The sequence below is a fragment of the Asterias amurensis genome, chromosome 4, assembly GCF_032118995.1.
Source record: "Asterias amurensis chromosome 4, ASM3211899v1".
Classification (NCBI taxonomy): Eukaryota; Metazoa; Echinodermata; class Asteroidea; order Forcipulatida; family Asteriidae; genus Asterias; species Asterias amurensis.
Genome location: NC_092651.1, coordinates 3,316,106 through 3,342,878, shown reverse-complemented (window position 1 = coordinate 3,342,878; position 26,773 = coordinate 3,316,106). Strand labels below are relative to the sequence as shown.

The following is a 26,773-nucleotide window of genomic DNA, read 5'->3' as shown; positions in this document are numbered from 1 at the left end:
GACTTTCTCCTGAGTTTGGAGAGACACAAACTGAACATTGACAAGAACAATCTGTGCCATCATTCAGACTTTCTCCTGAGTTTGGAGAGACACAAACTGAACATTGACAAGAACAATCTGTGCCGTCATTCAGACTTTCTCCTGAGTTTGGAGAGACACAAACTCTACATTATTAGAAAAATATGTGCCGTCACACAGACTTTCTCCTGAGTTTGGAGAGACACAAACTGAACAATGACAAGAACAATCTGTGCCGTCATACAGACTTTCTCCTGAGTTTGGAGAGACACAATCTCTACATCATTGAGAAAAACCTGTGTCATCAAACAGACTTTCTACTTAGTTTGGAGGGACACAAATCCGTGCCCTCATACAGACTTTCTCCTGAGTTTGGAGAGACACAAACTCTACATCATTGAGAAAAATCTGTGCCGTCATAAAGACTTTCTACTTAGTTTGGAGAGACACAAATCTGTGTCGTCATACAGACTTGCTCCTGAGTTTGGGGAAATGCAAACTCTAAATAAATTAGTAAAATCTGTGCCATCATACAGACTTTCTCCTGAGTTTGGAGAGACACAAACTGAACATTGACAAGAAAAATCTGTGCCGTCATACAGACTTTCTCCTGAGTTTGGAGAGACACAAACTCTACATTAATTAGAATTTTTTTTGTCGTCATACAGACTTTCAACCTGAGTTTGGAGAGACACAAACTCTTCATCAAGTAGAAAAATCTGTGCAGTCATACCGGACTTTTTCCTGAGTTTGGAGAGACACAAACTTTACATCAATAAGAAAAATCTATGCCGTCATACAGACTTTCTCCTGAGTTTGGATTGACACAAACTCAACATCAATGAGAAATATCTGTGCCGTCATACAGACTTTCTCCTGAGTTTGGAGAGACACAAACTCTACATCAATGAGAAATATCTGTGCCGTCATACAGACTTTCTCCTGAATTTGGAGAGGTGCAAACTTGACATCAATGAGAAATATCTGTGCCGTCATACAGACTTTCTCCTGAGTTTGGAGAAATGCAAACTGAACATCAATGAGAAATATCTGTGCCGTCATACAGACTTTCTCCTGAGTTTGGAGAGACACAAACTCTACATGAAATAGAAAAATCTGTGCTGTCATACAGACTTTCTCCTGAATTTGGAGAGATGCAAACTTGACATCAATGAGAAATATCTGTGCCGTCATACAGACTTTCTCCTGAGTTTGGAGAGACACAAACTCTACATCAATGAGATAAATCTGTGCTGTCATACAGACTTTCTCCTGAATTTGGAGAGATGCAAACTTGACATCAATGAGAAATATCTGTGCCGTCATACAGACTTTCTCCTGAGTTTGGAGAGACACAAACTCCACATCATTGAGGAAAGTTTTTGCCGTCATACAGACTTTCTCCTGAGTTTGGAGAGATGCAAACTCAACCTCAATAATCGAAATCTGTGCCATCACTCAGACTTTCTTGTGAGTTTGAGAGAGCGAACTTTACATCAGTAATCAAATCTTTGCCGTCATACAGACTTTCTCTTGAGTTTGGAGAGACACAGACTCTACATCAACAATAAAATCTGTGCCGCCATACAGACTTTCTCATGAGTTTGGAGAGACACAAACTCTACATAAATGAGTACAATCTGTGCCATCATACAGACTTTACAAATTTGTGCTACCATACAGACTTTCTCCTGAGTTTGGAGACACACAAACTCTACATCTGTGCCGTCATACAGACTTTATCCTAAGTTTGGAGAGACACAAACTCTACATCAATGAGAAAAATCTGTGCTAAAGTAGTAGTCCCAGCCACTTTTCTATACCTTCCACCCAGGTAGTAGTTAAAAAGCAGGACAGTTCTTTTCTCATGAGTTTGGAGAGATGCAAACTCTACATCAATTAGAAAAATCTGTGCTAAAGTAGTAGTCCCAGCCAATTTTCTATACCTTCCACCCAGGTAGTAGTTAAAAAGCAGGACAGTTCTTTTCTCGAACTGAGAAGTCTCCCGAACATCCGATAAATCTACTCCGCGGTAGTAGAATATAGAAAGACAGTTCTCTAAGAACAAACTCTAGCTGGCAAGTAGATACACACATGGTGTTACCGCAAACCAAATGTATATTGATAACCAATCAACCAACAAACTAAACATCATCAACAAAAAATGTTGGTGGAAAAACGCTGTTTAACCTCCAACTTCAAACTTTGAACATAAGTGCGAGAAACATTTATACTTAGTATGTCTATGAAACATTTTGCATAAAACTGTCTTATCTTTTTTAGGGGATGAGAGTACCGAAATTCACCTTTTGGCATGATTGGGGGTTTGAGGTTGGGGGGGGGCATCTTACCCTTGCCCAGATTGGGATCCCTTAAGCTCATTATGGTGGTGACCTCAGTGAGGTGGTGACCTCAGTGAGGTGGTGACCTCAGTGAGGTGGTGACCTCAGTGAGGTGGTGACCTCAGAGAGGTGGTGACCTCAGTGAGGTGGTGACCTCAGTGGGGTAAAATTGTACAGCTGCTGTTGAAAGCTTATCGCTATTAAAGACACTGGACACGTTTGGTAATATTGTCAAAGACCAGTATTCTCACTCGGTGTATCTCAACTTATGCATAAAACAACAAATTTGTGAAATCTTGTACTCAATTGGTCATCGCAGTTGCAAGAGAATAATGAAAGAAAGTACACTTTCAGATGCCTAAAGAAATTTCCCCTTTCTCAAGAACTAACTTACCTCAGATACATTCGTTTCTCAAAATGTTTTATACTATCAACAGCTCTCCCTTGCTCATTAATTGTTAGTTTTTATGCTGACAATCATTTTAAGTAATTACTAATAGTGTCCAGTGCCTTTGAGGCATTGTAACAATGAATGAAATTGAATAGAGAGACATAATGGGTGCGTTTGATTAGCTTTCCTGCGTCAACCCCACGGTGCTCTTTCGGGTGAGCCCCTGACAAGAGCTAATGGAACAATCACTCTCGCCCTCTGGTGATGACGTCATGCACCTGGGGCAAGCTCCAAGTGACCCACCCACTCCACAAGCAGGGCACTTGGGGCTGACCCGGGCGATCCCCTGGAATGACGTCAAAGCTATTTGAACGTACCGGGGGCAGACCGGAATTGACCCTGGGAAGCTAATCGAACGCACCCATAGGGGAAATTTCTTTGCTCACCTGTATTTGTTCCAAATGAAGACGTTTAACACTAACACTACAATCCAGTCGTCTGAGATTGACACTTAGATGGACAAATCCAGCCAAAGATTTACAAATGTTGCCAGCAGGAACCAAACCCTGCAAAGTTCACATTTTGGTAAATGTCAAAGACCAGAATTCTCACTTGGTGTATCTCGACATATAAATACATAAAATAACAAACCTGTGAAAACTTGAGCTCAATTTGTTGTCAAAGTTGCAAGAGAATAATGAAAGAAAAAACACACTTGCTGAAAAACTTTGTGTGCTTTCAGATGCATAATAACAGGCATCCGGCCTCAAGTCTTTTAATATTTGAGCGAGAAGTTACTTCTTTCTCGAAAACTACGTTACTTCAGAGGAAGCCGTTTCTCACAATGTTTTATACTATCAACACCTTCCCATTGCTCATTACCAAGTTAGTTTTAATGGCAACAATTATTTTGAGTTATTACCAACAGTGTCCAGTGACTTTAAGAGCCAATTCCAGTGCCACTGTGTGTATCATAACTCAAACGGCATTTCTGCCAAATTAATGAACAAATATGCTATTTTTGTTTTAATTTCTATGTATGACATGTATGATCTATTTAGTCTTTGAGCTTTCTTTTCTTTTCTAAAAATTTCAAATTTGAGAAGAACTGTTTTATCACAACATTTTATGCTGCAAGGGACTCACAGTTTTACGACCCATTTGAAGGACGAGGCAAAAATGGTGTCTTGCATTAAGGGAACTTTAAAGGAACACATTGCCTTGGATCGGTCGAGTTGGTCTTTGAAAAGCGTTTGTAACCATTTTTTTATAAAATGCATATGACTAGAAAGATGTTGTAAAAGTAGAATACAATGATCCACATAAACATGCCTCGAAATTGCACGGTTTTCCTTTTACCTCGTCGACTAACACGGTCGGCCATTTATAGGAGTCAAATATTTGACTCCCATAAATAGCCGATCGTGTTAGTTCGCACAGTAAAAGAAAAACCACGCAATTTCGAGGCAAACCTGTGTGGATCATTGTATTCTACTTTGTATTCATCTTTCCAACCATATGCATTTTATAAAAAACGGTTTCAAACGCTTTTTATAGACCAACTCGTCCGTGATCCAAGGCAACGTGTTTCCTTTAAACGTTAGGTAATCACTCTTATTTGATGGGTAAAACTTTTGGTTAAAAGCCTTCAGCAACTCTCCATAGTGTAAAGCATATTGAGAAAGTTATGCAAATAGGTATCAGCTTTTATGCCTCAGAATTTCCATCCGAGAGTATTCCGATCAGGGATTATGCTTCCTGCAAGGACATAACTGCTCCGGATTTTCGGCGACATCTCAAAAACGAGATCGCCTTTGAAAATGAAATTTTCAAATGTTGGTTGTAATATTGAAGATACATCTTTATGAGATTTAAACAATCGACAGTTCCAAAAACAAAAGGTACTGCCTTCAAGGACACAAGTGTCAAGACCAGGGCTGGATTTAATTCATAGCTCGTCCCAACTTAGAAATGTATAGCCTTAAGTTTTAACTTCTAAAGAGTCCTAGGACTAGTCCTAAGTTAGGACTATCTCTGTGTGATCGACCCCAGGACTCAAATGATCAGAAACACTAGAGCTTGAGTCTTGTTCTCTTAATAACTGCTCGGACACAACACAGCATTTAATCATACGTTTTAAATTCCCTTCAATAAAACACAAAATAAAAACACTAAACATCAGATTATTTTTGTTTATCGTAGTCTTTATTTTTTCAACTGAAATACACTAGTTCAAATGACCTTAAAAAATAACAAGCTCAACTTGAAAATGGAAATAAAAAAAAAAACCTCAATAGACCCTTTCCATGAAATTTGCTAATTTCATTCCCGCATGCGTACAGTCCCTATTGGTTAGCAAACGCCACAGACACATGCACTATAAAGCATACACACAATTGTATCTGTGTATGTCATGCATACAAAACAGTGCAATGTTCACAACCAAATTGTTGGTGCGCACGTGCTATGTGCGATTTAAATATTTCATGGGAAGGGTCTATTGGATGGTCAATGAAATGAATCTTTGGATATAAACAAAGTTAGAAAAGTGAGATGGGAGTCAGCTGCAACTTATGCAGGGACACTTATTTCAAGAAAATGCATTCTATATAAACTTCCCAGTCAGAGTTAAGGCCCGGTCCCACTGCAGCGATAACGAGAACGATAACGACGCCAAGAGAACGCATTCTATTGGTTGAATGAGCGTGTGCGTATTCTGCGTGGAGCAATTCAACCAATAGAACGCGTTATCTTTGTGTCATGATCGTTATCGTTCTCGTTATCGCTGCAGTGGGACCGGGCCTTTAACCTGGATCCAGACTTAAACCCCGTTCACACATAGGCGCCGCTTCTACTACAATGGAAAAATTGGTCGAGAGCGTGGCAAATCGTGGACCAATCGTTGGCCAAACGTGGGAGGATCTCCATGGTTTGGTCGGGGTGGGAAGCTGCCTTCTCTCCCCGCACCAACAATGAGTGGAAACGCCATTAATCGCACAAGCATTGTGGTAGCATCGTGGTAAGATCGCAGCACTGTCAGCATCCATTTCAAAGTAGAAAACTACTAGATCAGCATCGGTCTAGGTTTAATCCTAGTGACAGCGAGTCAGCAACAGTGTTGACGTAGAAGCAGTACTTTTGTACAACTTAAATGCATTGAAATGAAAATGTTGCGTGCAGTCTTTAATTTGCATTATTGCTTGATTTTGACGTCGATCGTGTCCTGACTTGATACATTTTTGAGATCGCGGTGATCGTTAGGTTGTAGGGCTGTGTGAACGGGGTATCAGTGGGCCTTACCAATTTCTGGATCAGTAATGATCGGGACCCAATTTTATAAAAGCCTGTAAGCACAAAAACTTGCTAGGCATAGAGAAATATTGCTTAACAGCAACAATTTACAAGCCAAAATTAATGTTTGCTTAGCAAATCAAGCAGTATTTTCTGTTTAACAGCTTTAAATATATTAAACAAAAAAAATACTACTTAGCAAATTTCCTTGCTAACAGTAAATGAGTGAGGCACCAGTTGCAACAATAATAATGATAATAATAGTTTCAGACGTCAATTCAGAATTCGGTTTGGCACAACTCTGGAGCGCCTGTCTGAAACAGGTGGAAGTCATAAACCATGATCAACCGTTAATAGACTTTATGCATAACGTCAAGCATCAGAGGTAAACCACTGTTGAGTCAATGGAAACGCACATATTTGTACGCGTAACCAACAGGATTGGCCAATTAACAGTCGTGGTCTTTTGATCACTAGGCAAGGGCGCCCTTTCCAAATGGCGTCATGTGAATAAGGTCTATTCCTAACAATGCTACATTGTGATGCCAATGTTGAAGGCAGTAGACACTATTGGTAAATACTCAAAATAATTATCAGCATAAAACCTTTCTTGGTGACGAGTAATGGGGAGAGGTTGGTGGTATAAAACATTGTGTGAAACAGCTCCCTCTGAAGTGCCATAGTTTCAAGAAAGAAATAGTTTTCCACGAACTTGATTTTGAGACCTCAAGTTTAGAATTTGAGGTGTCGAAATCAACCATCTAAACGCACACAACTTCGTGTGACAAGGGTGTTTTCTTCTTTCATTATTATCTCGCAATTTTGATGACCGATTGAGCTCAAATTTTCACAGGTTAGTTATTTTATGCATATGTTGAGATACACCAACTGTGAAGGCTAGTCTTTGACAATTACCAATAGTGTCCACTGCCTTTAAGCCCCTTTCACACCGACAACAAATAACCATGGTCCTTTGCTTTTAATTTTACATGCCCTCATTGCTTTTATGAAGTTGTCGTGTGAACTGAGTTAGAAAGCTTTCACACGTAACAATCATTGTGTGGTATGACAGTGCAATCATCACCGGTAACCCACCAACCTCTTAACTACTAAGCTAAGTCAACAAAATGGTTTCTTCAAATTAGCAAGTGACAACATTTACACAAACTTTAATTGAAATAGGCTCATGGGTAAAGTTAATTAAAATTGCATAGAAAAAGTTCATCTAGCAAACACACTTACTTAAAGGCAGTGGACACGTTTGGTAATTGTCAAACACCAGTATTCTCACTTGGTGTATCTCAATATATGCATGAAATAACAAACCTGTTAAAATTTGTACCCAATTGGTCATCAAAGTTGGAAGAGAATAATGAAAGAACAAACAGCTTTGTTGCATTCCTTTGTGTAATTTCAGATGATTAAAGACACTGGACATGTTTGATAACTGTCAAAGACCAGTCTTCTAACTTGGTGTATCTCATCATATGCATAAAATAACACACCTGTGAAAATTTGAGCTCAATTGGTCATCGAAGTTGGAAGAGAATAATGAAAGAACAAACAGCTTTGTTGCATTCCTTTGTGTAATTTTCAGATGCTTAATAAAAGGCTTCAGCTGAAGTTTCTGATTATTTGAGTGAGTAATTCCATCTTTCTCAAAAACTGCGTTACTTCAGAGGAAGCCGCTTCTCACAAAGGTGTATACTATCAACAGCTCTCCAATGCTCGCTACCAAGTCAGTTTTAAAGTTAATAGTTGTTTTTAGTAATTACCAAACGTTTACCTTTCCCTTTAATAAAAAGGCTTCAGCTGAAGTCTTTTATTATTTTAGTGCGAAATTACCTCTTTCTCAAAAAAATATGTTACTTCAGAGAGTAAGTTTCTATGCAAACAATTAGTTTGAGTAATTACCAATAGTGTCCACTGTCTTTACATATCATTATTGTAATTGCTGTGCATTTTGTTTTTACTTCAGCTTTAGTGTTATCAAGAGGGGTGACTGGGTGTCTTTAGGACACTCTGTTTGAAGTTTGGACACCATGTTCTAGCCCTGATACTTAACGGACGCAACATAGGCGATTGCCTCCATGCCCTCATGTCATTTCCTTGGTGCCCTTGAAATGCTCCAGTAGAAATTTACAATTTCTTCAGAGGGTGCCCTTTCACAAAAAGAAAATGCCTTGGTGCCCAACGAAGCATACAGGCCTGCTGTTTCATCTTTTAGTTACTGTAAATGTATTGTGAGTGAACAATTTTGACACCTAGTTTTGAAATGTCCGGGCAAATTATGCTACCCTTTAACCAAATCCCGGCTAAAACTTTGTTTCGACTAGAATGTAAAAATCTTCTTTGGTCAACTCTGCATCTGTTGGTAGGCATGAAGAGATTTGGGCAGTCTGTGGGCTTCCCCTGTGAAGTCAAGAATAGAGAGTGGACATCAGAAAACAAAAACAACAATTTTGATTTCTATACAGTTTTTATTTTACTGGTATGAAATTGCTTGAAATTTACTGCCAGCAGGTTCAATGCCAAAGCGTAATAGACCCTTCCCATGAAATATTTAAATTGCACTTAGCGCGTCGCACTAACATTTTGGTTGGCAAAACTGAGGGAATATCGTGCTGTTTTGTACACGGCTAATGGCTGCGTGACGCAGATGCGATTGCGTGTCTGCTTAGTGCCCAGCTCTATGGCGTTTGCCAACCGACAGGGTCTGTACATATGTGTGAAGGTATTTAGCGTATTCCATGGGAAGGGTCCATTATTAGGAACAGTATATTGATGAGGCACTGTGGATTTGTGCACTGTAAATATACACCTACTAGTCTAATCACTGACTTAGAGGCACTGGACACGTCTGGTAATTGTCAAACACCAGTTTTCAAACTTGGTGTATCCCAACATAATAGCAAATCTGTGACAAATTTGGACTTGATTGGTCATCAAAGTTGCAAGAGAATAATGAGAGACAAAACACCCTTGTTGAATTCATTTGTGTAATTTCAGATGCATGATAAAAGGCTTCAGCTGAAGTGTTTGATTATTTGAGTGAGAAATGACCTCTTTCTCAAAAACTATGTTACTTCAGAGGGAGCCGTTTCTCACAATGTTTTATACTACCAACAGGTCTCCACTGTTCATTAGCAAGTAAGTTTTTATGCTAACAATTATTTGGAGCAGTTACCATAATGTCTAGTGCCTCTAATCTCTGACTTAATCCATTTCCCTCAAACCAATGATTTTTGTTGTCATTTTCATGGACATGTTTGTATACGATGCAAGATTATTGAAACAAGTTTTCCACATTGGAAAACAAACAAATCTGATTTTATGTTTAAACAAAGTGTAGCTTCTTTTAACAAAACAGTTTTCTTTATATTTGTAACAAATCTACTGTTGAATATAGATTCCTTGATGATGTGGCGTCATAAAATAGTTTAATTTAAAATAACCCAGATTCTCATGAAAATTTCAAGTTTGGTTTTAAGTTTTCTATTAATGAATATAAAGTAGTACAACATGATATTTGAAGTTATAGTTTGAATATTATTTGGTTTTACCTTTGCACAGACTAGTTGGTAAGAAACCTGCTCTAGATTGGGAAGGGTCGTGGGTGCGAATCCCACCCAAGTAACATGCCTGTGATTTGTTCACAGAATTTGGGAAAGTAACTACATCAGTGTAAGGGTAAAACCAAATAATATTTTTTATCCCCAATCAAAGTTATAGTTTGGGTTCCTACCAAAGATTATGGAGCGCCGCAAGGCACAAGATGCAGAACTGAAGCTTTATCTATTGTTGGAACGTGAAATACGCATGGGCGCCATTTCAGCAAGTAAATGTTTTGTTTCCCATCGATAGGAATGGTCATTGTCTGTACTGAACTGCACTGATCTACTGTTGTATCAAAAGAGTTACTTGCCGAAATGGCGTCCAGTGGGATTTCACATTTCAGCCCGAGTTCCGCATCTTGCGCCTTGCGACGCTCTATAATCTTTGGTTTCTACGTACATTACAACCAGTGGCGTAACTAGACATTTTCATTTTTTTGCGGGAGGCAAGTGGGACCAGAGACATAATCTTGAAGGCTATGCGATGCATCAACAATTTATATTTTTCGATCTCATTTGGGGGATGGACAACAGGGGGGTCCAGCCATCTCTTGCCCCACTTGGTTAAACCACTCAGTGCAATACAATCCTTCATTAAATCTTGAAGCAATCATTAACAATAAACACAACATATAAATAATTAACACAAACTTGAACCAAAATAACTCAACAAAAATAAAATGAACACACAAACATTAAAGGCACTGGACACTAATGGTAATTTCTCACAATAATTGTGAGCATAAAATCTTACTTGGTACATTGAGAAATGGAGAGCTGTTGATGGTATAACAAACTGTGAGAAACAGCTACCTCTGTTATAACATATGTTTTGAGAAAGAGGTTATTTCTCACTCTTATAATAAAAGGCTTCAGGCCTGAAATCTTTCATTAGCCATCTGAAAACACACAAAGTTGTGCAACCAGGGTGCGTTTTCTTTCATTATTCTCTTGCAACTGTGATGACAAATTGAGTCAAAATTTTCACAGATATGCATACGTTGTGATACACCAAGTGAGAAAACTGGTCTTTGACCAAAAGTGTCCAGTGCCTGTAACGTTAAACAACACCTGATATTTGTGCAAATCGGGCAAAGAAGTCACCTCAAAATATTAACAACATATGAAACTTTGAGATTCAACTATTCTGTTGGGTGTGTTTAGTCATGGGACTCCAAGTAACCAAGTAACATACATTTCAGACAGGCGCTCCAGAGTCACACCGAACCAAATTCTGAATTTAGTTCATGAAAAGTTCAAGGTCTGACAAAGTTAGGAGCAACTGGACGTGCTAGAAGTCGAAAGATCAACCGGAGCGCCTTGGTTTCAATGTAAATGTTATGCTAAGTTTGCCTACTCTGAATTAAAATTTCTATTCACAAAAGACTGTGTAAGTCTCGCGCGTATTCAAACTTCTGGAACCATTTCATAGATGAGATTTTGTTTCGTCAAATATGTTACCTTAATAAAGTTCATGGCCACGAAACTTACATATTTTGTTATGAATTTAATTTTTTTGCTAAGTGAAAAAAAAATAAAAAATGAAATGAAAGCAAAGTCAACTCAACAAAATAACAAAGAAAATCTGAGAATTAAACTCAACTTAATTGCAAAAAAAAATGAAGAATTTGTGCCTACCTGATCACGCTTGTTTTGGACGTGATGATAATGGCCAGTTGCTGTAATTACCAGACGCTAAGCCTTTTCATTCTTGCTTTTGGCTTGAGACATCAGCGTCTTCTATAAGCTGCGTCAGGCGTAAATTTTACGACTGTCCGACCATTGCGCGTCCGCGTATAAACCAGCTTCATGTGGTTGCACGAATTTAAACAAAAGTTGTTTCTAAAAAAAACTTTTTAGAAACTATGGGACGCATCCGTGTCCCAGAGTTTTATTTTTGTTTCAACAATATTTAAGCAAAAATTTGTATTTGTTATAAAAACAAAAACTAAGTTTATATTCTCGTTCCAAATCTAAATACATTTTTTTAACGAAGATTTGATTTCAGAAAAAGATACGTTCTTCGTTTACGTGTTTTCATGTTTCGCTATGCGCCAGACTTACACAGTCTAATGTAAATAAATTAATTATGTACAAAACAATATTTGCCTTGCTCTAACTAACTTTCCAAGTAGTCAATGTCATACATGAAGGGGGTAATACATCTGGGCTCGATTTCATAAAGCACTAAGATTCATCTTAAGCTGGGTTGCCGATATTACCATTGTGATTTATATTGTGACATCTTTTGCTTAGCATTTAAGCTTTGTAAAATCTGCCCTTAAAGGCACTGGGCACTATTGGTAATTGCTAACAAATCATTATTAAAACTAATTTGGTTATGAGCAATGGGGAGCTGATAGTATAAAACACTGAAAGAAACAGATATATTAGTTTAAGTACCTGATGTTCTAGTATTTCTTCTTCTTCATGATTTCTGGCTTCCAGTTGATTGGGTGTGTATCTTCCGTCTGTAGAAACAATAACAAAGCTCAGTCAGAATTGACCAATCAAGAATAAGAGTATAGTCAAATAAAAATAATTATAATAATAATTACACAGTATTTGTAGAGGCACACTTTAGTCTATTAGCAAACCATTCAAAGACTCTGATCAAGATGGAAAAGAGGAATTGTGATTTACCAAAGAGCTTCATTAGTCAGAAGTATGTCAAGGAATTTAGGTCAACTGTGTTACGCAAACTGTGTCGACTGCACTTACAAACCGAAGTTAGGTAAAATTTTGACTCGGGATAAAAGTGCTGTAATATTTAGCATGAAAACAGACCTTGTTTTTTAAGATGGACTGTGATAGTAATAAGTTTCATAACTAAAACAATCATCAGAGCAATTCCATGGTTACTAATATAATGTTTTTGATGTACTTTTGAGATACATTGGGCTGTAATAACCTTACTGAAACGGTTTACATTAAGGAGAATTGACAAGAAAGTGTAGATTCGTGGATAGAATGTACTCACCTTCGGCTCATACATTGTAATCAAATATTCTCCGACTTAAACTATTTCCCCAATTGGTTATATAACAATTTCAATGAATTGGATTTCTCAAAAGTAATTGTTATTCCAAAGAAGTTAGGGTAGACCTAGACCTACTTCAGCACTTAAGATGAAATCCAGTATATTGGTTCTCACATTAAATGTGTCCGAAAATGTAGCGTTAGTAACCAATTTTGTGTGTCTTGCTTATCATGCATGACACGTTTCTCTGGATCTTATCTTTGGTGCTTAAGAAGGTCTAGGTCTGAACCCTAACTTCAAGAAGGATAACAGCTATTTGTGACCCAGTGGATAAGAAAACAAAACTCAAGCTCCTGGTTTGATTGGCAGCATATTGCGCCACAGCACCTTGTAAACCATTTCATGGTGCTATGTAAAAAGGGTATAGGTCTCATAATTCAAAGGTAGTCCCACATACCTTGCAGGAAAATACTTTATGTTAAAGTGCACTGACCGTCACTGATATGCGCGCTATAAAAGAAGTCACTATTATTATTATTATTATTCGACATTTTGCTCACCGCTTCTTCGTCCTCCTTGTATATCTTAATAGTTTTATCTGCCTCGGCTGTGATGAGTCGACTCTGGCTGTTATCAAACATGCAAGCAAATATACCAGCCTCGCTGTCCATCGAACCAGGTTGGATTGGGGCTTGGGTTCGCTGGAAATTGTAGCCTGTCCGCCAGTCCCAGAAATGTAGGCTCCCATTGTCACCTATTTACAATCATAATTTAGAATAATTCATCATAATTTAGAATAGATGTTAAATTTGTGTCGGGGATAAAGAATATTAATTTTGGTTTTTACCCATACACCAATGTGTGTTAGCACTGTATACTCAGTACTTTCCCCAGTCCTGTGAAAAAATATCACAGGCATGTTACTCGGGTGGCATTCCTACCCACGACCCTTGCAATTCTAGAGCAGTGTCTTACCAACTAGACTACCGAGGTTGCCCGGTAGCTAGAGGCAGTTCGATTGCTATGTTTTTCTCAGCGGGTACCGCAACGATATAAACTGATGTGTGTTAACACTGTCTACTTACTCAGAACTTCAAGAGTTATGTGAAAAAAAATCACAGGAATTTTACTTGAATGGAGAGCTGTTGATAGTATAAAACATTGTGAGAAACGACTCCCTCTGAAGTAATGTAAGCGTTGTGAAAGAGGCAATTTCTCACTCAAATAACAAAAGACTTCAGACACCTAAAAGTACACAAATTTGTGCAACAAGGGTGTTTTTTTCTTCAATTTCGATGACCAATCGAGTCCAAATTTTCACAGATTTGTTTTTTTATACATGTATGTATTGGGATACACAAAGTGAGAATACTGGTCTATGTCACTAACCAAATTGTACCACCCTTTTAATATAAGTTCACAAAAATCATCAAGTGAAAAATCATATATAATGCTCCAGATTGCGCAGTTGGGCATTTCCAGCCAAGATAAATACTAGTAGAAACATTCCAAATAACTTGTTTCAATTCAGCGCCCTTCAACCAAACATCAACAAAATTTGGCCCAGGGTTTCGAAAAATCCAGGGGAGAACCTTAAAGGCAGTGGACACTATTGGTAATTACTCAAAATAATTATTAGCACAAAACCTTACTTGGCGACGAGTAATGGGGAGAGGTTGATGGTATAAAACATTGTGAGAAACGGCTCCCTCTGAAGTGCCATAGTTTTCAAAATAGAAGTAATTTTCCACGAATTTGATTTCGAGACCTCATGTTTAGAATTTCGGGTCTCGAAATCAACCATCTGAAAGCACACAACTTCGTATGACAAGGGTGTTTTTTCTTTCATTGTTATCTCGCAACTTTGATGACCAATTGAGCTCAAATTTTCACAAGTTTGTTATTTTATGCATATGTTGAGATACACCAAGTGAGAAGACTGGTCTTTGACAATTACCAATAGTGTCCACTGCCTTTAAATAAAATAAAAAATATAACAAATGATTTGAATACGCTTACCCCCAGAGACAAGAACACCGTCTGAATTGACAGCCAGGCAGTTCACAATAGCATTGTGACCACTCAGGTTCTGGACAAAGTTACCATCAGGAAACTTCCATTGTTTGATGTTGTCTGGAGAAGCAGATGCCATCATGTGTCTGCAAACAATAAGATTTCAAACCCTGATTAATGTTCGATCAACAATAATAATTACGAGAGGTTTGATAATGTCTGGGAAAGCAGATGACATCATGTGTCTGTAAACAATAAGATTCAAAACCCTGATTATTTTTTTATCGATAATAATAATTAAGGGAGGTTTGCGTATGTCTCTTTTGGGTAGTGTTGGTTCTGAGCAAAAATCAACGTTTCAATCAGTATGCTCTGATTGTCTTCAGTTACTTCCACCATGCAGAGTTTCAAATTCTACTAAACAACAATCATACAAAATATTTATATAGAGCATAATGCAGGAGCCTCTATGCGCAACACATAACCAATCAGTTTCAATCAATCAGTTTATTTCCACAATTTCAAAATCACAATCAGTATCAAATCATAGGCAATGTATTAGTTGGAAATAAATAAATAAATAATTGTTTGAAAAGATTAATTAAATGAATAATAAGCATTGACATTCGTGAAACTGTGGGGGACCAATAAAGAAGCAAATCTTGTAACAAGGATATGGTTCCCTGAGCAAGCTTTAACATTAAACAGAGACATGAAATATATCAATGCAATAGTTACATAAACTAAGATTCAAGCAAATGAGTCTTCAAAGGTCCCTTAAAAATCTGAAGAGAGTCAGATTGGCAAGTCTGACGGGGTAAGTTGTTCCATAATGAAGTTGCAATAAAGTGGAATGCTCTTTGACCATAGAATTTAGTGAAAAAAAGGTAGTCTACAACAGTAGGGATTGGCCAGCAGGTTGAATAGGGGGAACAGGCAAATATTTATGTAGAAGATTAGATATATAGAGAGGATATAGACCATGGAGAGCTTTGAAAGTGATGAGATTTAACATGTACATGATATGCAATGCTCACATAATGAGCTTTTTGGACAGGAACACTCTGGCATGCCATGGCTGAGCAGTTAAGAGCACCGAATTCAAACTCTGGTATTTCTGATCAGCAGAGTGTGGGTTCGAATCCCCAGCCCTGATACTTGTAAAAGAACCCAGTGCAGTTATCAAAAAGAGAAGGGGATCGCACCAGGGTCCTGGTTTGATTGGCAGCATATTGTGCCACAGCACTTTGTAAACCATAACGTGGTGCTATGTAAAGGGGTAGGTCCCATACTTCAACATGTAGCTCCAATAAACCTTGTAGGAAAATACTTTCTGTGACACAAGTATTGCCCTCTTATTCTTGATTTACAAAAAAGGCAAAAGTAGCACAATTGTCAATGAATTAAACAAGAGTTACTTAACTATACACATAAATATGAATAGTAGATTTGCGGGTACAACCATGTGTAAAAATTCTTCAAACACCATTTACTACAAAACAACTCTAGTACTCACAGCTTTGGATGGATGACCAGAGCTCTGACACTCTTCTTGTGATTGGTGAGAGTTGCACGACTTTTTCCAGCTGCAAGATCCCAGAGACGTACTGTTGAATCGTGGCTGCCACTCACAACCTGAAAACAAAATGTTATCATTTTGACCTTGGATTGTGGAAATTGTTTTACCTTGAAAAGATTTCTTAAAAACGTTTACTAAACGTCTATCAACTTTTATTTTATCACATTTCACAATAACCATATTAATGCACTTTACATTTATACTATACTACCAGGGAGTAGATTTTCAGATTTTCGGGAGACTTCTCAGTTCTGAAAAGAACTGTCCTGCTTTTTTAATACTACCTGGGCAGAAGGTATAGAAAAATTGGCTGGGACTTCTACTTTAGCTTATAGAAGATCGTCATTAACTTCACTTTCATGGCATAAGTTCGTATCTGGTCTTAACATTTCGACTAGCTTGCTCTAGTCATCGTCAGGAGACTGCAAAGCAAAGTTATATTATTATTATTATTTAATAGATGTTAAAACATCTATTAAACATCTATTAAATCGTTTGCAGTACCCACTGCTAAAACATAGGATTCGAACTGCCTCTAGCTACCAGGCAATCTCGGTGGTCTAGTTGGTATGACACTGTTCTAGAATTGCAAAGGTCGTGGGCTCGAATCCCAAACGAGTAAAATGCATGTAATGTTTTTCACAGGACTCGGGAAAGTACTGAGAATACAGTGCTACATACATCGGTGTATATGGGTAAAAACCCCAAAAATTTATATTATTATTATTAGCTTTATTTGTACATACCTGTGGTTCTGCAGCCTGGCATTTGACTGTGGCGACTGTATTTGTATGTCCAGCTAATGTATGGATACAGGCCTTTGTTCTCATGTCCCAGATACGTACAGTTGAATCACGGCCGCAGGTAGCGAGGATATCAATGGTTGGATGAATGTCCAGAGCATGGACGGCGCTAAGATGACCATGATAATGCCGGATTACCTGGAAAAGTCATTTTAAATATTAAATTATTATAATTATTTTATTTCTCCCCACAAGTTCAATCAAATTTCACACAAAATATAAATGAAAAAGATATGGAGCGGGAAGACTAAGGAGAAAAAATATACATTTCCTTATATCATAAAGGTTCAGTTTGGCGATCAAGAAATTTCTCCTTGATTAAAATCAAGGAAAAAACGGTTGATTGCTGCATTGAATTGATGGGCAAGGAGTTCCTTAAACAATTTTGGGTTGAGCGAAGACAAATTGACCAACGTGGTATTTGAACCAAAGACCTCAGCTCTGGCACTCAATCAACAGAGCTATCCTCATTGTTGCTTTTGATTCTTGCAAAATAGAGGGTATCCCCCGAAATGAATGCGGTGAGACAAGAATTTGTGAAGGTATTGGTAGGTTACTGTGGGTTAGGTAAAGGCCCAGGTCGGGCCGTGTGTTCTTTGCCAGGTGTGTCCTCCCAAGTACCAAAGTTATTTAATTACCAAATGGAGTAGGGCAACGCCCCAACCTTACGTTTAAGCTATGTGTCATGTACTTAATCAAATATTACCATAAAATACAACACTGTACAAAATGGTGCTACATCATCATCAACATTCGGGTGGAACATACATGAACAGCGATCCTACGTGTTATAGAGCATCCAAGAACACACCGCCCAAACCCGAACTAAGGTTTCTTAAGACAGATTCTTGGGCAGGAGATTCTTAAACTGGAGACTGGAACAGCAGATGCCCTTAAATAAACTTTTTCTTGAAGACTTGCTGAAGTTTAGACGACATGTTTGCAAAGGATAGGGTATAAATGAATACGAGCCGGTTTGATTTATGCATAAGCCTATTCTTCTTACCTTGTTTTGTTCAAGATCCCAACATTTGACCTGTTTGTCTTCACTGCATGAGAATAGATATGGCTGACGTTTACTAACAGCAAGGCCCCGCACAGCACTGATATGACCAGTCAGGGACAACTTCAGCTTACCGCTTGCCTGAAAAGTAAGCCAAAAGGATATAATTATGTTACATGAGTTCTCAACATCAAATTCAAATATTTTAGTGAGAAATTGCTTCTTTCTCAAAAACTACATTACTTCAGGGGGGGCTGTTTCTCACAATGTTTTATACCATCAACCTCTCCTCATTATTTGTAAGGTTTTATGCTAAAAATTATTTTGACTAATAACCAATAGTGTCCACTGCCTTTAAAAGATAAATACATCTTCCATGTCTTCCTTTAATTCAGGCATTGGGTGTTTGTAAGAAGAGTCCTCGTGTCTTTCCATATCAACAACAAAGTTTGACACAATAAGAAAGTAAATAAACTGATATTTCCAGAGAAAAGAACTAGATCTGGATAAATATTTTCAATGCTCTAATCAGAGCCAAACCAGAAGGGGAGATGACGAAGAAATTTCCGTTTTAGATGTGGGAGGAAAACTCCAGAGAATTATTCCAAGGAAAACCCACGCAGTCAAGTAAGGACTGAAAACCCAATCCACATAGTGCCCCCAGTGGGATTCGAACCGGGGTCCTAGAGGTTACACCAACCTGACCGCCTGAAGAAAAAACTTTTTTTTTTACAATACATTCAAAACCATGTAGCGTATTGACCCCTTGCACGAACGCCACACGCTGCAACTGTGCCACCATCACCATTTTGGTTGTTAATAGGTTTACATGTAAAACTAAAATGCGTACTTCACTGACTAGCGCACAGTGACATTGCCTACCAATATGGCGCAGCCAAGATTATTCTAATGATGACATAGAATGCCTAGTAACGTGTAGCACGCACGCGCAGAAGCAAAATTCACCCTTAACCCGTGAAATACGCTTGCCGTAAGCACAGAATTCCCTGCTTCCGTAAGCGCCGATTCTGCGCTTACGGTAAGCAGAGCCATGAAATTGGGCCAGGTGAATTGGGTCAATATGGCATTAGGGAATATACTTTCTGATGAACTTACCAAGTCCCATATTTTGATGACTCTGTCGCTAGACCCTGTAACAAACCACTGATTCCCAGGCTCTACAGCAATGCTACGGACCCAACCAATATGACCACTGATAACCCTGTACAGCTTCCATGGAGGTCTCCACTGTGGCTTGGGCATGATGGGTGCTTTTCTGCTCACTAGAGCACCAGACTGCTTTCCTCCCTGTCCCTGCATTGAAACCAGTGCCTGAAAAAAACAGAGACAAGTTTCAAGCATTGAGTTATATATAAGAACTAGAGGGCGCACTGGCCTATATACGCGCTCCGGTATGCGCGCAGGCGGCCATTTTCTAAGTTGATAAAACAGCCACCTCACAGCGTGTGTTTGTGCGGCCATTTTCTAAGTTGATAAAACAGCTGTCTCACAGCATGTGTTTGTGCGGCCATTTTATAAGTTGAACAAACAGCATCGCGTGAGCGTTCAATAAAAAAAAACTCAAACGTGTATTTCATTTTCGACGCGCGTACAGAATGGCGCGCTTGTTATCTTGCAGTCCCGTCGCGTTTGTGCAAGAAGCATCACCAGTGTGCCCTCTAGTTCTTATATATATAACTCTATGGTTTCAAGTGAGTTTTGTGGTAAAAAAAAAATCAACGAAGCAATGCCACACTAGCATCAATAACACTGACAGATATAGTCAAGTTCCAAGTGTGGCGACACGTGTAATAATAATAATAATAATCATAGAAGTGGCTTTTTATATAGCTTACATATCCGTCACTCAGTGACACTCCTGGCGCTGTAATATACAGTATTTCCTGCAAGGTATGTCGGACTATGTTTGAAGTTTGAAGAAAACTAATCCTTTTACATAGCACCATGTAATGGTTCACAAGGTGCTGTGGCACAACATTCTGCCAATCAAACCAGGAACACCGGGGCGAACCCCTTCTCTTTTCAATAACTGCATTGGGTTCTTTTACATGTGTTACATAACACACAGGACCAGTGGCTTTCCGTCCCATCCGAGGGAGGAAGCATCATGGTTAAGTGTCTTGCTTAAGGACACAAGTGTCAAGACTGGGACTCGAACCAACATTCTGCTGATAAGAAACACCAGAGTTTGAATCCGGTTCTCTTAACCGATATGTACATAAATCTCTACTGAGTACAGGTCCTGATCCTTAGTTTTTTGTTTGCATCAATGTCATGCAAAATAAGTCATCAATTTTTCACTATTTTCTCGTGACCCAGATGGCCGATCGACTTCAAACTTCTACAGGTTTGTCAGTTAATGTATAGGGTGGATTACATAAAGTGCTTACACTGCCAGCAACAGTTTTGTTAGCAAAAACCAATTCTGTAATGTTCCTTTAAGACATTTACTTCTATAACTGTTTTGTAAATGGTGAGTCTTACCTTGGATGTGGGTGGTCCGGCCCTCTCTGGTATCCCAGCATGCCTCTGAATCTCTTCAACACCAGCTGCCGTCTTTTCATTATCCAACCTGAGATTCAAAACAGCATCACATTTAGCAGGTGGGTTTTGTAAATTTCTGTTGAGTAGTGTTGGTTCTGAAAAGAACTGGTGGTTTTAACTTAAAGGCACTGGACACCTTCGGTAATTGTCAAAGACCAGGGTTCTCACTTGATGTATCTCAACATATGCGTAAAATAACAAACCTGTGAAAATTTGAGCTCAGTTGGTCGTCAAAGTTGCAAGATAATAATGGAAGAAAAAAAAGCCTTGCCACACAAAGTTGTGTGCTTTCAGATGCTCGATTTTGAGACCTCAAAATCTAATTCTGAGGTCTCAAAATCAAATTCGTGGAAAAATACTTTTTTCTTAAAAACTATGTTACTTCAGAGGGAGCCGTTTCTCACTATGTTTTATACTATCAACCTCTCCCCATTACTCGTTACCAAGTAAGGTTTTATGCTAATAACTATCTTGAGTAATTACCAATAGTGTCCACTGCCTTTTAACGTTTTGATCAGTATGCTCTGATTATCATCAGAAAGAACAGGATTTTGGATTAATGGCCTACTGTTTAAATGAAAGATCTTTGTTCACAGTCAGTCAATAGGTGGGAATTTCGTGTTGAGAACTACATTAATTTGTGGTGTGAATGTTTGTCTGGTCCAGACTTATATTTTGTTACCTTACAGCGCCCTGAGGGGGAGTCAAACTGCAATTGTTTTGCGCTTAACATATTTTTCTTTATTAATTATCTTCTTATGTTTGCCTATGTACAGCCACAAACAAAGCAAAAATGTTCATTTAACACAACATGCTTGTGTGTTATAACTCGGTGTTCTCCCTGAACATTGGTCCGCTTGCCAAACGCTCGTTAAACACCTAAGGACCAGTCAAAAATTTCTCCAAGTAGACTGGATGGCTATTCAATCTTAATTCAATTCTGGTTTTAACCTCATACACTGATACATACATACATACATACATACATACATATAGGGCATTTACATAGCGCCACTACGTCAAGAACGCAGCACTTTAGATAGGTACAGATAATGTTTGATACACTTCTTAAATGTTCAAAGAGAGTCGGCTTTCCTGATTGAGGTGGAGAGTGCATTCCAGGTGTGTGGAGCAAAATTAGGGAATGTGCGACTTGAAGCCGACTAATGTGTTTCAGCACTGTATAATCAGTACTTTCCAGAGTTCTGTGACAAATTGACTTGCATTCTGTATTGAAAACATCCCTACTTAATGTGAATTATGGACTTGGTGAAAAAGTCGGGGCACTGTGACAAGCTAACTTGTCCTGCTTGCTAGTCACTGAAAAGGTTAAGGGAAAATCCCTGTATGTTTATACTCACCATGCTTGAGATGGTGGTAGGTTTGCTAATACACCCTGTACTGCCTTTTGACTGAGTGGAGTTTGATGGGCAGCAGTACCTGCAGATAGCGGCACACCTAAGGATAAAAAACAAAAACAAATATAACATGGTTTGAGGGCGGACAGTCGATTTTACTATTCATGATCTAGAGTCAAATTCTCACTGATTCACACTCGTTTCAGTCGGCCACACCATAGTTGCGCCGAACCAAACTAATAAGGAGCAACTCTAGGTCGACACAAATAAATTTGGGTTCCGGACAGGCAAACTAAACCTTACTTTTAAATTAGGTTTATCTCATGACAAGATCGACGTCTGAAACCAAGGCGCTCCAGAGTCGTTCCGAATGACTGCAACAGTCGATCTTTCGACTTCTAGCACGTCCAGTCGCTCCTAACTGTTTCAGACGTCGAACTTTTGATGTACTTAATTCAGAATTTTGTTTGGCGCGACTCTGGAACGCCTGTCTAAATCGAGCGTTATTCACCGTCAAAAAGCCAGCTGCTGTTGTTGCTGTTTTTGAGGAGCCCACTAGTATTCACACACAGGTTAAATACACTCGCAAAGTAGACCGTCGTATGGGCAACAGTAATGCATGTGGTAAATACGCATGCGTAGCACACTGTCACATGTTTAACAGTGAACTAGGCCTACAATTAAGTCAAACATACCAAAACATTAAAAACACATTTCAATCTTGTTGGTTTTACCATTTGGCAGATGTACCATTAACAAAGGTGTAAGTTGCAAATATAAAGGCCAGCTGTTCATTGGCTCATTTAAAGTATGAAGACAATCATGGTGGATTTTGCAAAAGATTTATAATCTGTTGAAAAAGATGATGAAAGTTTAATCAATAGTTATGCATCTATTGCTAAATGTTACCTGGTGCATTTGGATACTGAAAACCTGGAGTTATTTGTGTTGGCATGTCCTCAAAACCTGCAAGAGAAAGCCAATCAATCAAATCAAAATCATTTGTCCAACCACCATACATGGTAGCGTGACACAAAAACATGGTTTGTTAAAGACAGTGGACACTATTGGTAATTACTCAAAATAGTTATTAGCGTAAAACCTTACTTGGTAACGAGTAGTGGGGAGAGGTTGGTAGTATAAAACATTGTGAGAAACGGCTCCCTCTGAAGTGAAATAGTTTTCAAGAATGAAGTAATTTTCCACGAATTTGATTTAGAGATCTCAGACTTAGAATTTGAGGTCTCGAAATCAACCATCTAAAAGCACACAACTTCGTGTGACAAGGGTGTTTTTCTCTCATTATTATCTCGCAACTTCGACGACCGATTGAGCTCAAATTTTCACAGGTTTGTTATTTTATGCATACGTTGAGATACACCAAGTGAGGAGACTAGTCTTTGAAAATTACCAATAGTGTCCAGTGTTTTTAAATCTGCCAAATTACTTATAAACAAAATATAGTAGGCATGCACTCAATCAATAAGGTACTAAAGAACAAGTGAAAACATTTTCAGAAAGCTTCTCGATTTTTTTCGGAATTATGAGACCCATTTATGTAGCACCTTATTTACAAGGTGCTGCAGCACATTTAGCAGGCATTGCCAGAAACACTGGGCGAACTCCCTCCTCCTAGCCATAAGTGTAACTGAGTTCTTGAACGTGTACTACACAACACACAACGCTAAATAAGACTTTGATATTACAACACACAACGCTATATAAGACTTTGATATTACAACACACAACGCTAAATAAGACTTTGATATTATGTAAAAGGTGGGAAGGTGGTATATTACCTGGTCTGTTGTCCTGTGGAATGTGATTGCTGTTATTCTGTTTGATGGCTGGTGGTTTAACTTCTTTAGGTTGTGGTAAATGCTTAGCGCTACATAAGACTATAAAGCTTAGCGCTATATAAGACTTTGATATTATGTAAAAGGTGGGAAGGTGGTATATTACCTGGTCTGTTGTCCTGTGGAATGTGATTGCTGTTATTCTGTTTGATGGCTGGTGGTTTAACTTCTTTAGGTTGTGGTAAATGCTGCACCATTCCATACTCATCTCTAACTTTACAGGCTAGCTTGACTCTCTCACTGTTAGACATTCAATTATGGAAAAGATAATTAATTTCAAGCTTTGGCAAACATGATTATTATTAAAGGAACGTTACAGAATTGGTAAGAAAACAAAATCGTGAAGATCACAGATTTACATCAAAATGACACGGTCTAATGATGATGATGATGATAATAGGAAACATCCCTTGAAATATTTCTGCCTGAAATGCCATATTTGATGCAAAATAAATAATTTATCTTTGTGTTTGGAGTTTATCGCTCAGTGAGCGTTTTATTCATTTTTTTGTTTTGCATCAATGTCATGCAAAATGTGTAATCGTTTTTTTTCCCCACTAATTTCTGGTGACTCAGAGGGCCGATCGATCTCAAACTTCTACAGGTTTGTCAGTTTATGTATATGGTGGATTACATGAAGTGCTTACACTGCCAGCAACTGTTTTGTTAGCAAAACCAATTCTGTAATGTTCCTTTATGTTATAATATATTCAGGGAAGCCCCATCAGTGTTAAAACACCGTTCTCCGTGGGGGCCCTGTAGAAAAAAGCAATACACAGAACAAGGGATATACAACTATAAAACAAAATGGAAACACAAAGGACAAAATCAAGAGTGGGAATAGAGAGAGAAAAGTAATTAAAACTTATTGCAATTAAACTTCCTTTGCATTTGTAATCTTTACAACTTCCATAAACGTTAGTTCAAAATAAACTAACCTTTTCTCATCAATCGGAAGTGGCTGAAAATTGTCCGATATAAACATATCATTACAACTTATCTTTACAACTTCCATATATCTTGGTTCAAAATAAACTAACCTTTTCTCATCAATCGGTGGCGGCTGAATATTGTCCGATATAAACATATCATGTGAACGTTTCAAAGACCTAAACACCAGTGTGTGCACGGAATGCTTTGTAACTTCCTGTAAACAAAAACACATAGAATCAGCACAAATGAAGAGTGCACTGTATGAAATCAACTAAATGGAAGTATTGACATAGATAAATGAATCATCTGATCAACTTTTATGTGTAAAGTCTAAAGTTGAAACTTATCCCCACCTGTAAATAAACATTCATAAATACCTAAGACAATTTATCTATTCTGATTGGTAGAGTGGGCATCACGAGGGGTTGTTTGAACGGATGATATAACACCAGTAAAAGGTATTTATGAATGGGAATCAAAGTGTGTTGAATCGGTTTTCAACTAGTGGTTTACACCCGCCGAGGCCTGGTTCTTGATAATTTATCGAGACGAAGTCGAGGTAAATTATCAAGAACCAGGCCTTGAGTAAATAAACAGTTTTTTTGTCAAAACATTCGGACAATTCAGTCAGTCTTTAGAATCGCACCATAAACGCTGGACTATCGCTTGCTGTCTGTCACTGCTGTTCTGCAGCCTACATGGCTAGTTCTAGCGACAGTTGTCACTTCTTACCCAAAGTCTCTTTAAATCCAAAATATTATGTGATTTCGTACTCAAGTCATTTTGTATCTGAGTCATACCGCTGGCGCATGCGAAAACTATGGCACTTCAGAGGGAGCCGTTTCTCACAATGTTTTATACCATCAACATCTCCCCATTACTCGTCACCAAGAAAGGTTTTACGCTAATAAATATTTTGAGTAATTACCAATAGTGTCCACTGCCTTTAAAACAAATATAAATACTAACTAAGATTACAAATAGATTTAATTACCATAATTAGTCAGTTTAAAATAAGCAACAAATCAATTTATTGTAAATCACTCGTTTTTGGTTGTGAATCATGACTTTGTTGTTGATTACTTGGATAACTTTCCACATGGTGCCACCATTTGTTTCACTAATTTTTACCAAAAGGGATCACTCAATGAGTTGAGTTGAGGTAAATTTTATATTGAATGAAAAAGTGGTGGTGCCATACGGAAACTTTTCCGATTACTTTCGAAAATTAAGACTTTAATTTGAATTAACTAATTAATTAATTGGTTCAATTAATGGTTAAATGGCTGTTTGCAAAGCCAAGACTGGTTCATTTTGAGCCAATCTTTTCTTTTCAGTATAACTAAAACTTAAAAGAGAAAACTAAAAAGCAAAATACAAATACAATACAATTGCAATTCCCAAAAAGTCCAAGTCCAACTATGATGGCAGTGCGCTTTTTAATTTAAAACAAAACAGGTGTCAAGCTCAAGATTGTTTTGTGTCGTCAGTCGAGTTTGTTAATGTTTGTTATGTTTTATTTTACTGGTGATTCGTTTTATTTAGTCAAAAAATAGGCCGGTGCCGAGTTTGAATGGTGCCGAGTTTGCCAGCCAGGTGCGCCGAAGGTTTCAGCAAACCCGACCCTATGCAAAAGCTATGCAACCAACGCGCAGCGGCCGTGGACAACCACAAAACAATAACGGACAAGACCGCGGCCGCGCTTCGTTAAAACGGAAGTCAAAAGCAACATAAATCCACTTACCTCCATCTTAAAAATTACACTCAAAGATATCGATACAAGCTCAGGAAAACACCATAAGGATATTTATTCAAAACCAATGCAAAAATAACCCGAAACGTAAACTTTTAGTTAAAAATTCTCACACGGCACAAAACACATTTGTGGACGTCGCCATTTTGTTTCCCAGAATTCCTCGTTGCAAACTTAAACGCGCTTGTTTTTAGTAAAATTATATTTAAATGTATTTGAACATTATGTACAAAATATTATGAAAGAAAATAATACGTGTATTTTATTCAAACAT

At 38.1% G+C, this 26,773-nt stretch overlaps 1 protein-coding gene across 1 annotated transcript; it reads right to left on the bottom strand.

Moving 5' to 3' along the window:
• Positions 1 to 4,955: 4,955 nt before the first annotated feature.
• On the bottom strand, positions 4,956 to 26,642 carry LOC139936228 (pleiotropic regulator 1-like). Its single transcript, XM_071931010.1, has 14 exons — positions 26,491 to 26,642; positions 24,854 to 24,960; positions 23,920 to 24,053; positions 22,867 to 22,923; positions 21,961 to 22,057; positions 20,540 to 20,627; positions 19,151 to 19,366; positions 18,038 to 18,175; positions 16,975 to 17,169; positions 16,166 to 16,284; positions 14,656 to 14,795; positions 13,197 to 13,390; positions 12,060 to 12,127; positions 4,956 to 8,454 (listed from the first exon to the last, which is right to left on the bottom strand). Exons 1-13 carry the CDS (start codon positions 26,494 to 26,496, stop codon positions 12,068 to 12,070), a joined length of 1,551 nt encoding a protein of 516 aa, XP_071787111.1. The 5' UTR covers positions 26,497 to 26,642; the 3' UTR covers positions 4,956 to 8,454; positions 12,060 to 12,067.
• Between the last annotated feature and the right edge of the window lie 131 nt (positions 26,643 to 26,773).